This window comes from Triticum dicoccoides, chromosome 2A, assembly GCF_002162155.2.
Source record: "Triticum dicoccoides isolate Atlit2015 ecotype Zavitan chromosome 2A, WEW_v2.0, whole genome shotgun sequence".
Lineage (NCBI taxonomy): Eukaryota > Viridiplantae > Streptophyta > Magnoliopsida > Poales > Poaceae > Triticum > Triticum dicoccoides.
Window position 1 is genome coordinate 164619723 of NC_041382.1, and position 16274 is coordinate 164635996.

The window sequence follows — 16274 nt, forward strand, 5'->3', positions numbered from 1 at the left end:
GGAGCTGCGGAATAAGCGGAGACTGGTGAAGGACGAGGTGACGATGCGCGTCGGGAATGGTTCCAGAGTCGATGTGATCGCCGTCGGCACGCTACCTCTACATTTACCTACGGGATTAGTTTTGAACCTTAATAATTGTTATTTGGTGCCAAGTTTGAGCATAAACATTGTATCTGGATCTTGTTTGATACGAGATGGCTACTCATTTAAATCCGAGAATAATGGTTGTTCTATTTATATGAGAGATATGTTTTATGGTCATGCCCCTATGGTCAATGGTTTATTCATAATGAATCTCGAGCGTAATACTACACATATTCATAGCGTGAATACCAAAAGATGTAAAGTTGATAACGATAGTCCCACATACTTGTGGCACTGCCGCCTTGGTCACATTGGTGTCAAGCGCATGAAGAAGCTCCATGCTGATGGACTTTTAGAGTCTCTCGATTATGAATCATTTGACACATGCGAACCATGCCTCATGGGCAAGATGACCAAGACTCCGTTCTCCGGAACAATGGAGCGAGCAACCAACTTGTTGGAAATCATACATACCGATGTGTGCGGTCCAATGAGTGTTGAGGCTCGCGGAGGATATCGTTATGTTCTCACTCTCACTGATGACTTGAGTAGATATGGGTATGTCTACTTAATGAAACACAAGTCTGAGACCTTTGAAAAGTTCAAGGAATTTCAGAATGAGGTAGAGAATCAACGTGACCGAAAGATAAAATTCCTACGATCAGATCGTGGAGGAGAATACTTAAGTCACGAATTTGGTACACACTTAAGGAAATGTAGAATCGTTTCACAACTAACGCCGCCTGGAACACCTCAGCGTAACGGTGTGTCCGAACGTCGTAATCGCACTCTATTAGATATGGTGCGATCTAGGATGTCTCTTACCGATTTACCACTATCATTTTGGGGATACGCTCTAGAGACAGCTACATTCACTTTAAATAGGGCACCGTCTAAATCCGTTGAGACGACACCGTATGAATTGTGGTTTGGGAAGAAACCTAAGCTGTCGTTTCTAAAAGTTTGGGGATGCGATGCTTATGTCAAGAAACTTCAACCTGAAAAGCTCGAATCCAAGTCGGAAAAATGCGTCTTCATAGGATACCCTAAAGAAACCATTGGGTATACCTTCTACTTAAGATCTGAGGGCAAGATCTTTGTTGCCAAGAACGGATCCTTTCTGGAAAAAGAGTTTCTCTCGAAAGAAGTAAGTGGGAGGAAAGTAGAACTCGATGAAGTACTACCTCTTGAACGGGCAAGTAGTGCAGCTCAAGAAAATGTTCCTGTGATGCCTACACCAACTGAAGAGGAAAATAATGATGATGATCAAGGTACTTCGGATCAAGTTGCTACTGAACTTCGTAGGTCCACAAGGACACGTTCTGCACCAGAGTGGTACGGCAACCCTGTCCTGGAAATCATGTTGTTAGACAACGGTGAACCTTCGAACTATGAAGAGGCGATGGCGGGCCCAGATTCCAACAAATGGCTAGAAGCCATGAAATCCGAGATAGAATCCATGTATGAAAACAAAGTATGGACTTTGACTGACTTGCCCGATGATCGGCGAGCGATAGAAAACAAATGGATCTTTAAGAAGAAGACGGACGCGGATGGTAATGTCACCATCTATAAAGCTCGACTTGTCGCTAAGGGTTATCGGCAAGTTCAAGGGATTGACTACGATGAGACTTTCTCTCCCGTAGAGAAGCTTAAGTCCGTCCGAATCATGTTAGCAATTGCCGCATACTATGATTATGAGATATGGCAGATGGACGTCAAAACGGCATTCCTTAACGGTTATCTTAAGGAAGAACTGTATATGATGCAGCCAGAAGGTTTTGTCGATCCTAAGAACGCTAACAAAGTATGCAAGCTCCAGCGATCCATTTATGGGCTGGTGCAAGCATCTCGGAGTTGGAATATTCGCTTTGATGAGATGATCAAAGCGTTTGGGTTTATGCAGACTTATGGAGAAGCCTGCGTTTACAAGAAAGTGAGTGGGAGCTCTGTAGCATTTCTCATATTATATGTAGATGACATACTCTTGATGGGAAATGATATGGAACTTTTGGACAGCATTAAGGCCTACTTGAATAAGTGTTTTTCAATGAAGGACCTTGGAGAAGCTGCTTACATATTAGGCATCAAGATCTGTAGAAATAGATCGAGACGCCTCATAGGTCTTTCACAAAGCACATACCTTGATAAAATTTTGAAGAAGTTCAAAATGGATCAGTCCAAGAAGGGGTTCTTGCCTGTATTGCAAGGTGTGAGATTGAGCTCAGCTCAATGCCCGACCACGGCAAAAGATATAGAAGAGATGAGTGTCATCCCCTATGCTTCAGCCATAGGATCTATTATGTATGTCATGCTGTGTACCAGACTTGATGTAAACCTTGCCGTAAGTTTGGTAGGAAGGTACCAAAGTAATCCCGGCAAGGAACACTGGACAGCGGTCAAGAATATCCTGAAGTACCTGAAAAGGACAAAGGACATGTTTCTCGTTTATGGAGGTGACGAAGAGCTCGTCGTAAAGGGTTACGTCGACGCTAGCTTTGACACAGATCTGGATGACTCTAAGTCACAAACCGGATACGTGTATATGTTGAATGGTGGAGCAGTAAGCTGGTGCAGCTGCAAGCAGAGCGTCGTGGCGGGATCTACATGTGAAGCGGAGTACATGGCAGCCTCGGAGGCAGCGCATGAAGCTATTTGGGTGAAGGATTTCATCACCGACCTAGGAGTCATACCCAATGCGTCGGGACCGATCAAACTCTTCTGTGACAACACTGGAGCTATTGCCCTTGCCAAGGAGCCCAGGTTTCACAAGAAGACCAGGCACATCAAGCGTCGTTTCAACTCCATCCGTGAAAATGTTCAAGATGGAGACATAGAAATTTGCAAAGTACATACGGATCTGAATGTCGCAGATCCGTTGACTAAACCTCTCTCGCGAGCAAAACATGATCAGCACCAGAACTCTATGGGTGTTCGATTCATCACAATGTAACTAGATTATTGACTCTAGTGCAAGTGGGAGACTGTTGGAAATATGCCCTAGAGGCAATAATAAAAGTGTTATTATTATATTTCTTTGTTCATGATAATAGTCTTTTATTCATGCTATAACTGTATTATCCGGAAATCGTAATACACGTGTGAATACATAGACCACAATATGTCCCTAGTGAGCCTCTAGTTGACTAGCTCGTTGTGATCAACATATAGTCATGGTTTCCTGGCTATGGACATTGGATGTCGTTGATAACGGGATCACATCATTAGGAGAATGATGTGATGGACAAGACCCAATCCTAAGCATAGCACAAAGGTCGGTTAGTTCGTTTGCTAGAGCTTTTCCAATGTCAAGTATCTCTTCCTTAGACCATGAGATCGTGTAACTCCCGGATACCGTAGGAGTGCTTTGGGTGTACCAAACGTCACAACGTAACTGGGTGACTATAAAGGTGCATTACAAGTATCTCCGAAAGTGTATGTTGGGTTGACACGGATCGAGACTGGGATTTGTCACTCCGTATGACGGAGAGGTATCTCTGGGCCCACTCGGTAATGCATCATCACAATGAGCTCAAAGTGACCAAGTGTTTGATCACGGGATCATGCATTGCGGTACGAGTAAAGTGACTTGCCGGTAACGAGACTGAACGAGGTATTGGGATACCGACGATCGAGTCTCGGGCATGTAACGTACCGATTGACAAAGGGAATTGCATACGGGGTTTGATCGAATCCTCGACATCGTGGTTCATCCGATGACAACATCGAGGAGCATGTGGGAGCCAACATGGGTATCCAGATCCCGCTGTTGGTTATTGACCTGAGGTCGTCTCGGTCATGTCTGCATGTCTCCCGAACCCGTAGGGTCTATACACTTAAGGTTTGGTGACGCTAGGGTTATCAGGAAGACAAGTATGTGATTACCGAATGTTGTTCGGAGTCCCGGATGAGATCCCGGACGTCACGAGGAGTTCCGGAATGGTCCGAAGGTAAAGATTTATATAAGGAAAGTGGTTAAACGGACACCGGAAAGTTTCCGTGGCATACCGGTATTGTACCGGGGCCACCGGAAGGGTTCCGGGGGTCCATCGGGTGGGGCCACCCCTCCGGGGGGGGCACATGGGCTGTGTGGGAGAGGGAGCCAGCCCCTAGTGGGCTGGGCGCGCCTCCCCACCTAGGCCCATGCGGCTAGGGCAAGGGGAGGGGAAACCCTAAAGGGGGCGCCCCCCTAGCTTGGGGGGCAAGCCACCCCTTTTCCCTCTCCCTTTGGCCGCCGCCCCCCTCTAGGGTTCCCCCTAGAGGGCCGGCCCCCTTGCCCCTCTCCTCCTATATATAGAGGGGTGAGGGGAGGGCTGCTTAACACAAGCCAAGGCGCAACCCCTCCCCTCCCCAACACCTCTCCTCCTCCGTACGTGCTTGGCGAAGCCCTGTCGGAGCACTTCTGCACCAACTACACCACGCCGTCGTGCTGCCGTTGGAGCTGCCTTCCTCAACCTCTCCTTCCTCCTTGCTGGATCAAGACGGAGGAGACGTCGTCCGTCCCGTACGTGTGTTGAACGCGGAGGTGCTGTCCTTTCAGCACTTGGTCGTCGGTGATCCGAATCACGGCGAGTACGACTCCCTCATCACCATCCCCTTGAAAGCTTCCGCACTCGATCTACAAGTGGTATGTAGATGCAAACTCTCTCCCTTGACTCGTTGCTTAGATGAACTCATAGATGGATCTTGGTGAAACCGTAGGAAAATTTTAATTTTCTGCAACGTTCCCCAACAATTTGATCTCAGAATTAGCAGTACCAGGCCCAGATGATGAGGAAGCACATGACTTTCTCTATGCTAAACAACAGATGATTGAGCACTTAAAGGAAAATTTGCAGCAGGCTCAAAATAGGATGAAGAAATATGCTAACCTAAAAAGAAGTGAGAGAGCTTTTGAAGTTGGAGATATGGTGTATCTCAAAATGGCTCCTTATAAGTTAGCAGCCTTTGGATTCAGAGGTGCATTAAAACTGCAAAACAGGTACTATGGTCCATTCATGATCATCCAGAAGATTGAAAATTGGCATACAAGCTGCAGTTCCCTGATCATGTACAAGTTCACCCAGTTTTCCACGCCAGTCAGCTAAAGAAGCACATCGGCAATAAATCCATTCCTAGCCCTAATTTGCCAATGGTGGCAGCCGATGGAACGATCAAAACCGGGCCAGCTCAGGTTCTGCAAGTGAGGCAAGTACCCAGACACAATCTGCCCGTGGTGCAGTGGTACATTCAATGGGAAAATTTGCCTCCGGCCGAAGCAACATGGGAAGACGCGGATTTCATCAAATATGCTTTCCGTGGCTCAAGATTCAGTTATCGCTGTAGCGTTTCTGGCAAATACCGATTCAGTAGATGGACGGCTACGATGGCGACCTCCTATCCCAGTCGATCACCACCGTTGGATGGCCGTGACCGTTACTGTACCTTTCTTACCCTTTCCATTAGTGAGCTGTCCTTGCTCTACCTATAACAGCCGGGTTGTGGCTGGCGAGAGAGCATGATGATTTGCTGAATGCTTTGATCAGGGCTAGAACCGTAACACAATCGCCTTCCTTTTATACACTCAATATACGTCAGATCCGAGACAATTCCGCTAGCTCGTTCCCAAAATTACTAAATCCTACCCTATAATCCACTCGGGCGTGACATTACGGCCTACCTTGCTTGGACCATCCAAGCCTATTGGCTACAACTGCAAGACAGAAGAGTGAAAGTCAAACGGTATTATTAAAAAAGTCAAACCGACGAACTACGTGGCGAGCGCCTAACAAAGTCGGTTTAACGATTTGGATCAACGCATCAACTAAACCGATCGACTCTTAAAAAAGGCAACAAACAAATCGTTGAGTTAACAAACAAACACAAACGACGAAACTATGTCGATTTGTATACAATCCACGCGGCGTCGTGAACCGGGCGCGAAATCACTAATTAAGGAGTACTCGTTGCAAAGAACACTCCACTTTCTCAGGTTGCGACAAGTGGCATACATGCAGCACGCCACTTGTCGCAACCTGAAAGTTTTTCCTTTTTCGTAGACCCATTTATTCAAAACGTTTTATCTTTTAAACCGTGTGTCCAAATCTCGAACCGTTTTCATCATTGGATTCCTCGCGTCGAGATCTTCAAAACTAGATCCCATGTTGATAGGTTTTGTCGAATTTTTTTTCATAAAAAAAACCGAACGAAAAAAACCGGGCGAAAAAACCATATCAGGAGCACAGTTTTTTCCCTTTCCGAAAGAGGCACATCCGTGCCTCTTGCGGAAGCAAAATCGTGACTCTCGTGGAAGGAAAAAAAACAAAAAACACGTTTTTTTTCGTTTCCAAGAGGCACAGCCGTGACTCTCGCGAAAGCACAACTGTGTCTTTCGCGGAAGCAAAACCGTTACTCTTGTGAAAGAAAAAAAAATAGAAAACGCGTATTTTTTTCCCTTTCTGAGAGGCACGGCCGTGACTCTCACGAAAGCATAACCGTGCCTCTCGCGGAAGCAAAACCGTGACTCACGAAAGAAAGAAAAAACAGAAAACGCGTTTCGTTTTTTCCTTTCCGAGAGGCATGGCCATGACTCTCGCGAAAGCACAACCGTGCCTCTCGCGGAAGCAAAATCATGACTCTCCGAAAAAAAAGGAGACGTGTTTTTTTCCGTTTCCGAAAGGCACGGCCGTGACTCTCGCTAAAGCACAATCGTGCCTCTTGTGAAAAAAAACCATGACTTTCACGAAAGGAAAAAAAAGAAAACGTGTTTTTTTTCGTGCAAAAAAAAATTCAAATTCTTTTTATCGAAAAGATAAGGAAGACCAGGAGAAAACCAAAACGTCGAAAAAACTTGAAAAAAACTGTTTAAAAAGCCGAAAACGCGTGCAGAAAAGTACAAAAACAAAATCCGAAGGGAGTATCCAGAACGCGACACATGGCGAATGGCTGAGAGCGAGCCAAGAAGCATTGATCTTTCTAGTGCGTGATTACATGCATTTTTCGATCTTCCATTTTTCTTCTTTCTTTTTCTTTTTTTCTTTCTTCCTGGTTTGATGCAAAATCGATGAACTTTTTCTCAAACTCGATGAACTTTTTTGAAACTCAATGATTTTTTTTCAATCTTGATGAACTTTTTTGAAACTCGATGAACTTTTTTTCAAACTTGATTAACTTTTTTCTCAACTTTGCTGAACTTTTTTTCAAACTCGATGAACTTTTTTGAAGCTCGATTAACTTTTTTTCAAATTGGTGAACTTTTTTATCAAAAGTGATGAGTTTTTTTAATATGTGAACTTTTTTCAAAATCCGGTGAACTTTTTTTCAAATTCATGAACTTTTTGCATCAAATCCGATTAAATTTTTTGAAATCCATGACCTTGTAAAAAATCCGTCAACTTTTTTTATAAAAATCGATGAACTTTTTTAAAATCCGTGAACTTTTTTAAAAAAATTGACGACTTTCTTTATTTTTTATGAACATTTCTTTGGAATCCGTTACCTTTTCTCAAAACTGATGAACTATTTTGAAATTTTTGAAGTTGTTATTCAAATTTGTGTTCCCTTTTACCAAATAATTTGTACTGGGGCTGAACATGGGTCAAATTGAACTGTTTTCGTACATAAAACAAATGTGTTATCCTGGTGTAGTGGTTGACGCGCGAAGTCCGTCAGCAATGGTAAGTCGGTTCCAATCTCGCGTGCGACATATTTCTCTGCCAGTTTGTTTTTTGAGCATCTGGCGCGAGGGATGCTGGGGCGGCCCACTACCGCGCTCCTTTCAGGCGCCAGGTACCTTATGGGGTGCACAGGGCGCCGAAGAGGAGCACTCCGTGTAGCAATCTGTTGATTATTCTACTTGTTACTAGTTTCCTGAATATTGATTATTCTGGTGACGGCCATCACCACGAAATCTGTTGTCCTGTTACATTTTGCCCTGCTGGCCTCTAAAATCGTGTTTTGTTACCAATTTTCCTTGATTCAACCATGGAGGTTCACAGATGTCAGGTTTCTGAAGGTGGGTGCTGATGTAGACCTAGTGCTCTTTACTTGCCTCACTTGAGTCTATCACGTACGCCTCGTTAAACCCGTAAAGAACGAAACCCTTTTCTGTGAGATTGAACCATTTCACGTGAATTTTCTGTGAAGGAGGTTGAACCATTTCACGTGAATTTCCCGTGAAGGTAGGAAACAGCTAGCTAGTTGTCATGGTCGTGTACCGCCATGATGGATGTGGAGTGCCACAACATCTCTAAATGCATCCCCTACTCTGTCCCCAGTTGTCCGGGCAAACAGTACGGACATTGTTTGGATAGAAAAAGGCCATCCAGGGCCTCTCTTAAACGCGGCTCATACGTGTGGCCTTCTCCAAACCCAGCTCATGTGTGAGACAGATTTGAGGTTCTTGAACTATCCTTAAGGTCATTTTAGACATGTGGGTCCCTCCCTAAGGCTACCACTGCCATGGGCCACACTATGGAGGAGGCCTCTGGCGAAAGGCGTCCGTGGTCATAGGTTGCGTGGCTACTCGCGGGTTTCAGTCCAAGTAGTCGCCACCCTGCCGGATGTCTGAGACCTCGCCAAGACGCCATCGGCTCCAGACCATGAAGGAGAGCGACATGCATCGAGCATGTTGAAGAAGGGCATCGTCGCCTCGAAGTGCGTCAGGGAATCGAAAAGTGTGCCGCCAAGGTCGAAGCCCCGTGAGGACGGTCCATCGCAACCTGTTGGACATCGTCGCCAGGACAATGATGGCAGCAGTGGCTGCCCGAGAGTGTTCCAACTTCACCTCAACTTTGGGCATGCGTTCACAAGACGTTATGTTATGTTAAGGTTTAGTATATGTCCATGTTTAATTATGTTTGAACCATCTCCTATGTTTAATTTGAAAAATGTCCAATGTAATTTGAACTATGCGTGGTTTGTGATCATGTAAAACTGGCTCCGAAATGTCTTGAAAAATGGAGGACAAATGGGGGATGCGGCTGAGCACCTTGGTTTTGATGGACAAATGGGTGTTGTCCATGGACATGTTCGAAAATGTGCAAGGATACATGGAGGAGGGTTTTTCATGAACAACTTGGAGGTGCCACGAGTTTTTTGAGGAACTACTGCAGAACATGGCTTGGAGGTGCCATGAGTTGCTTTGGGTATGGGTTAAATGCAAACGAGTTATCAACGTTGAGGCCTCTTTTGGTTCATAGGATAGGATTATCGTAGGAATAGGAAAATTGTAGGAAATGAGATGACATGTAACTCAAATCCTATGAGTAGGAATAGGAAACGAGATGTCATTTGGTTCACACCAAAGGAATTTTTCCATTGAGTCTAGGCTCATTTTTATTTTCCTATGAAATGTGGAGGATAGGAACCAATCCTATGTAGGAATAGGAATCCATTCCTATGAATCAAAGGGCTCTAAAGGAAAAATCCTATAAGAATCATATCCTCTAGAATTTCTATGAAATTCCTCCAAACCAAAGGAGGCCTGAGACATGAGCGGTGACACATCCATGGACCATGGTGTTGCCCCGTTGAAACTTGAAACATAGATCGATGACACGTTGGATGTTGTCGATTGGATTGAGGAAGGAGAACCAGCATAAGGTTGGATGGCTAAGAGGGTGGTTGTACCCTCAACCCACCAAGATAAAGCGTTTTACACATATGTGTCTTGTAAAGCCGCAATATTTTTTCAATGGAAGGCAACTTTTCTGTCGATAGCTAGACATTGTGATGACTTTGTGAATCTTAAGATCTGTCGGATCAGTCTTTCGAAGGTGTTTATAGGGGTAGGGTGTATGCATATATTTATAAAGGTGAGTGTATATAAACGTCTGCATACATATTGTGTTTCTAAAGAAGAAAAATTGCGTCGAGGAGGTCCACCATGTTCACGTTATCAATCGTACAATGGCAGAGCGTCGGCGGGATGAAACCAAGACCGGCCCCCCTTCCTAGAGGTTTTTGCCAAATAAGCTCATCTTTCTGCTAATTGCTGCACTAATCCTTCGACGTTTCTTAATCGCCAAAACCTTTTTTATGTCACGCACGCATTTGCCCTTTCCCCCCAAATTTCGGTTCACTCTCCGCCAGTGCAGCTGGATATGACTCAACCCGGCAATCCGACCCATGGGCGTCCGCGCCCATGGGCACCCGCCCGAATAGGTAGGATATGGGTCATCATCTTCACCCGTGGGTAAGCCCGATGAGTAACCCGATTTGGGTAGGGTATGGGTGTGAGTTCATGCCCGTGGGTTACCCATGGGTTGCCCGATTAATATTAATAAGTGTATATATATGTTTTATTTTACATGACTTGTGAACAATTTTGGTGAGATTTTTTTTGGACAACATGCACCCACGTTGCTTTGTTGTTGCTGTAGATAGACAGAAGCATGAAATAGCAAAAAGTATAGCTCCGCCGGCACCGCCTCCTAGCATACGTTGTCCGCATCCTGGTCATCCCCGTCGTGGTCAAACTCGGTATCGCCATGCCCTACCTAGGCAACAGTGTATGTACAATGTGCTCGCCTTGGTCGAGGTAGTGGGCTTCATGCTCGTCGTGGCCGGCGTCCTCGACCTGAGCTTGCGTGTGGCCGGCGTCCTGGACCCTGGCTTGTGCATGACCGGGGTCCTCCGAGTCTCCGAGCCTGTCCCCGCTTGACGTTGTTTCCTTTGCAGATATGTTAAATACCGAAGCACAGGTACATACTGTTGCCTTGTAAGCCTGGGACGCATATTAATCGGCAACAATCATTTCCTTCAAAGTTGCACAGATCCCTAGAGACTGAAGGGGGCGTACGTGATTTCGGTGGGGCGCGTCGCTAAGTGCTCCTAATCCGCTTCCGTGGAGCACTGCCTATATAAAGGAATAGAAGACACAGTATGCCACTAGAAATCCTTGGTGCGGAAATTCATGGGCCTCGCTAAGCAGGGTGCACAAATTAAATAATAAAAAATGCATTACGCTCGATGGGTAACCGATGGGTTCGGACGTGGGTCTAATTCCAAACCCATGGGTAGGTTCGTTGGTTTAGAAAGAACCCGATTAATAATAGGACATGGGTCTAATAAAGGCCTACCCGACCAACCCGACCCGATTGCCAGGTTGAGATATGACAATGAATTACGTTGGAGATACACACTCGGTCGGATGACATAAGAGTGTGGCTTTCCACGCTTATAACTCAGCGGCCTAACCAAATAGTCGGCTTTTATTTGGCTTATAAACTCAACTGTAACCGTTTTGTACGTGAGAGAAAAAACTCACCTCTAGCCATTGACTGCGTTCTATTGATCCCACGCCCTCCGTACCCCTAGTAATTCACAATATTTATGAGCGAAATACCTTCCAACATATAAGCGAGCCAAACACCCCGTTTTCCTCTACTCCGACTCACTCCCACCCACCGTGCATGAGATGGCATAGCGACGGCGGCGCCAGTTTTACCCGCCAGCCACCATCCTCACCTCATCCGTCGCCGACGACCGAAAACGCCGGCGCCCGCCCGACCAAGAATGATTGTTGTCATTATGACAGCTGGCATTTCTCGTTTCAGGGGATGGAATTTCCTTTTATTTTTTTCCTTTCCGAAGGGATTACGGTAGCCGGGCCGTCCCGAAGTCTAACACGGCAACACCCTGCATGGCCCAGTTACACCTACCTCAGTAGGACCCTTCCAAGTGAATTGGCTACCATAATGAGATAAACCTTAAAGCCTCTTTTTTCCGGTGTAATTTTATTTTTGGGAGTTGTGCTGTTAATTATGAAGCACATAGTCTAGTTTGATTTTCTTTTTCTAGAGGCCCTGATCGCCATGTTTGGTTTGGTCTGTTCCATGACCAAAGACGCATCCTACATCATGTGAAATATGATAAATACAATTGTGTTTTACCCTAAAAAAAGCGAATTGGCTACAACCCCTAAAAAAGCCATTTGGCTACAATCCTTCGGAAAAAAGGGCAATTGGCTACAAACTGGTAGGCAGATTATAAGTAAAAGAAAAGTTAAACGCTAAGAAGGTCAAACCGACGAACTACGTGGGCGCGTGACAATCGGTTTAACAAGTCCGGATCATCACCAGTGCAGAAACAAACAAACAACCCGTCGACTAAACAAACAGAAACGAGCAAACGGGATTCCTCCACAGTCCACGCGGCGTCGTGAACCGGACGAACCGCCCAGCCGACGGACGCGCCGACCTCCTCCGATCCACACGGCACGCCAGCGTGGCCCAGCCCAACAGCCAGTCGGCCCGCAAAATCCGGGTCATACCGGCCCCCATACGTACGTACGTACGCGCGCACGTGTAGCAATACGCAACAACTACGCCACCGAGCCCGTGCCGCTCTCGGCTGGCTCCTCCCGGTGAAGGCCGCTGCCGCGCGCACCGCACAACCACCTCCCCCATATATAGCGCCCGCCCCGATCGTCCTAAGCTTCGCCCGCCTCCCGCCCGCCTTCCGCATGCCCCCGAACCCGACGCCGCAGCGCCGCGCGCAGCAGCAGCAGCACCACCACCGCCCCGTCACCGCCGGCGGCGGCAGGAGCCAGGACGCGGCCATGTCGGCTTCGGCGTGCGACGAGGAGGCGTTCCAGGAGGTGGACCCGACGGGGCGGTTCGGGCGGTACGCGGCCGTGCTGGGGCTGGGCTCCGTGAAGAAGGTGTACCGCGGGTTCGACCAGGAGGAGGGCATCGAGGTGGCGTGGAACCGGGTGCGCCTGCGCGCGCTGGCGGAGCGTGACCCCTCCATGGTCGACCGCCTCCACGCCGAGGTGCGCCTCCTCCGCTCCCTCCACCACGACCACATCATCGGCTTCCACAAGGTCTGGCTCGACCGCGACGCCGGCGTGCTCAACTTCATCACCGAGGTCTGCAACTCGGGCAGCCTCCGCGAGTACCGCGACCGCCACAAGCACGTCTCCCTCAAGGCGCTCAAGAAGTGGGCGCGCCAGATCCTTGAGGGCCTCGACCACCTCCACACCCACGACCCCTGCATCATCCACCGCGACCTTAACTGCAGCAACGTCTTCATCAACGGCAACACCGGCCAGGTAACTGCGCCCATCAATCAATCAATCTCGATCGGTCGCCTGGCTGCTAATTGCTGCCTCTCCCCGCACAGTTCTTCAATTGTTGAACGATTAAATATCTGCAATCTCCCAAATTTTATATTTAGAACTGCGTTATGCTAGACTCTCTCGCCTTCTCGCGCACGACGCCGTTTCGCATAATTTAATTTAGTTTAATCGTTTCTAAAAAGAATTTAATTTAATCTTGTTTTAATTAGATTGGAATACTCCTAAATACTGCATGTATTCGGTTTTAATTAGATTCTGTATTGGGGATAAACATAATGTTTACTTACTACTTTCTCAATACTATCGTAGTTTTGTACCTAAACAGGCAATTTGGTGTAGGAAAGTAGCACACGATGTAGTTTTGTGCTAAACATAATTTTTACTTTTTTTGCATGGAAACATAATTTTTACTTGCTACTAATACCTCAATACTATCTTAGTTTTTTTTTCTGCCTAAATAGGCAATTTGGGGTAGAACAGCAGCACAAAGATGTAGTTTAATGCCTGCTGATCTGAACACCGACCCGTGCATTAGGCCGGCGATTAATCCGCGGACGGGCGCTTTTCCCACCTTTTGCGCTTCTTTTCTGTGACGACCTAGCTGTAGTGTAGACCTCTGTAGCTCTCCGTGTCTCTGAAAGCATCGCGAGAGCTGGACCTACTAGGAGGATATATGCCTGCGTGAGCTGCACCTAGCTTTCGAGTAAAAGAGAAACACAACTGATGCACGCTGAGACGCACTTTGTTTTTGCTTTCAAACATACATAGCTGAGTCGCACTCCAATCTCTTACGCTAACTTGTTCAGTTGCTTGCTGCACCTGCATGCATCTACGATTCTGCCCCGATCGAGCACTGGCTGTTAGCCGTTGCTTTCATGAATCACGAGCCTGTTGGACTGACGGCTCCGGGGATTGGTGGTGCAGGTGAAGATCGGCGACCTCGGGCTGGCGGCGATCGTGGACAAGGACCACACGGCGCACACGATCCTGGGCACGCCCGAGTTCATGGCGCCGGAGCTCTACTCGGAGACGTACACGGAGTCGGTGGACATCTACTCGTACGGGATGTGCGTGCTGGAGATGGTGACGCGGGAGATGCCCTACGGCGAGTGCGAGAGCGTGGTGCAGATCTACCACAGCGTCACCAACGGCGTGCCCCCCGCCGCGCTCCGCCGCCTCAGGGACCCGGAGATGCGGGCCTTCATCCAGCGCTGCATCGGCAAGCCACGCAACCGCCCCTCCGCCGCCGACCTCCTGCGGGACCCTTTCTTCCACGGCATCGACGACGACACCACCGGCACGCTCAGCTAGCAGCTAGCCCCCGGTCGCGAGGGTGGATCGGATAATGTAGCAGTGTTAACTTGTCCACCTTGTTGTTAGTGGTTAGCTAGTAGTAGAAGCACGACGCTGAGTCCAAATGCTTGTTTGATTTGTGCTCCAGCAAGCAAGCGAGCGAGCAAAATGTGTAAAGATTATGATGGTCTCGACGGAATTCGCCTGGGCCAGTCTGTATTCTTATTGTTGCATTCCAGTAGTATTACATTGATAAGGCATCATGGGCTCGTGCCAATTAATAACTGTTCACCTGAATACAAATCAGGACTGAGCCAGCGTGTTCTCTGCAGAACCTTGACGCATTTTGTTTCTATTTTTACCGAGACGGAAGATGCCGACACTAAATGCTACTCCCTCCGTTCGGAAATACTTGTCATCAAAATGGATGAAAGGGGATGCATCTAGACATATTTTAGTTCTAGATACACCTTTTTCTATCCATTTTGATGACAAGTATTTTCGGACGGAGGGAGTACCTATTTGCTATGAGGATCTCAAGTTCTCAACGAAGCAACCGGCTAGCCCCTGAGCCAAGGAGTACATGTTTCTGAAATAAGCAATCAAATGCTTGCACCCAACTTGTTCATATTTCTCGTTTAAAAAGAAAAAACTTGTTCAGATTGCATCTATCCACTCCACCGTCCAACTTTTGCACTGGGACTTCACGCAAGATGAGACGCTGTGCATGGCTACAAGTGGAGTACAGTTATCGTGTAGACTCGTTGAAGAACCGGCTTCTGGGGAAAACACACACCTGGATGATTACCGAAATCAGCTGGAGACGTCTGGAAAGAAAATAAGCTGGACGTAGACGGGAGACCCAACTGATACACTGGATATGGGCATTTTTTGGGTTCCTTAGCGTGGGGAGCATGACGAATCGATGGACAACTCACACCCTGCATTGCGCACAGGCTGTCCGGCGACCTCAAGCGTCCAAGGCCACAGAAATAAATATGGGTGGTGGATGATGGGGCATCGGCGTCGTAACAGCTGGGCATTTAGCCAAGCGCAACCTTGCTGTTCGAACCACGTCTCCCACATACTCCCCCCGTCACAAAATTCGTACATCAGAGGGAGTATGTCTTGGGGGTGAACCTCAGTTCGTTTCTGCATCATAGCTTTGATGTGACCAATTTCCCGTTGTCTTTTTTGAAACGCTGACAATCTGTTAGAGCATCTACAGCAGGATATGTTAAATATGACCCCTCAAACATATGCAGACGTATGCTCGGACGCGTTCGCCGGCAGTGATCGAGCATGCCTCAAATTTCACTAGTTGCATTACTAAATTCTTAAATTCATACAGAGACATGCAAATGAAATAAACCTACATACTATATCGATCACCTAGCTACTCATCGTCGCAGATGTCGACGGTCTCCGTGCCCGGCTCCGGCAGCATGGACGACAGCTACAGCTCCGGCGCCTCCGGCTGCTCCGCTCCGGTCTCCTTCTCCTCTATCTTCGCATCGAGTTTGGCGAAGAGCGTGTCGGACGCCGCCTGCTCTTGCCGGAGGAACGCCGGTTGGCCTCCACGTAGGCCTCATCCTGGATGGACTCCAGGACGGCCTGCTACTCCGCCATCTCCTCTGATTGGGCGACGGCGAACTCCGTCTTCGCCTTCTCCATGTTGAAGCCCGACAGCTCCGGCTCCGACTGCTCTGCCTCCCGCACCTCCATCGAAGCCAGCTCCTCTTCCCCCGCTCTTTCTCCTCCTCCGGCTCCGGCGAGTCCAGAGGCAGCCGGCAGCAATGCGGGCAACGCGCGCGACATGTCTCGCCCGGATCTCCTG

General features: G+C 47.7%; 1 protein-coding gene across 1 annotated transcript; it reads left to right on the forward strand.

Annotated features, from left to right (window-relative positions):
* The first annotated feature begins 12515 nt into the window (after positions 1-12515).
* Positions 12516-14750, forward strand: LOC119354001 (probable serine/threonine-protein kinase WNK5). The gene is made up of 2 exons (XM_037620708.1): positions 12516-13117; positions 14069-14750. The coding sequence occupies exons 1-2, from the start codon at positions 12530-12532 to the stop codon at positions 14453-14455; spliced, it is 975 nt and encodes a 324-aa protein (XP_037476605.1). The 5' UTR covers positions 12516-12529; the 3' UTR covers positions 14456-14750.
* The last annotated feature ends 1524 nt before the right edge of the window (positions 14751-16274 follow it).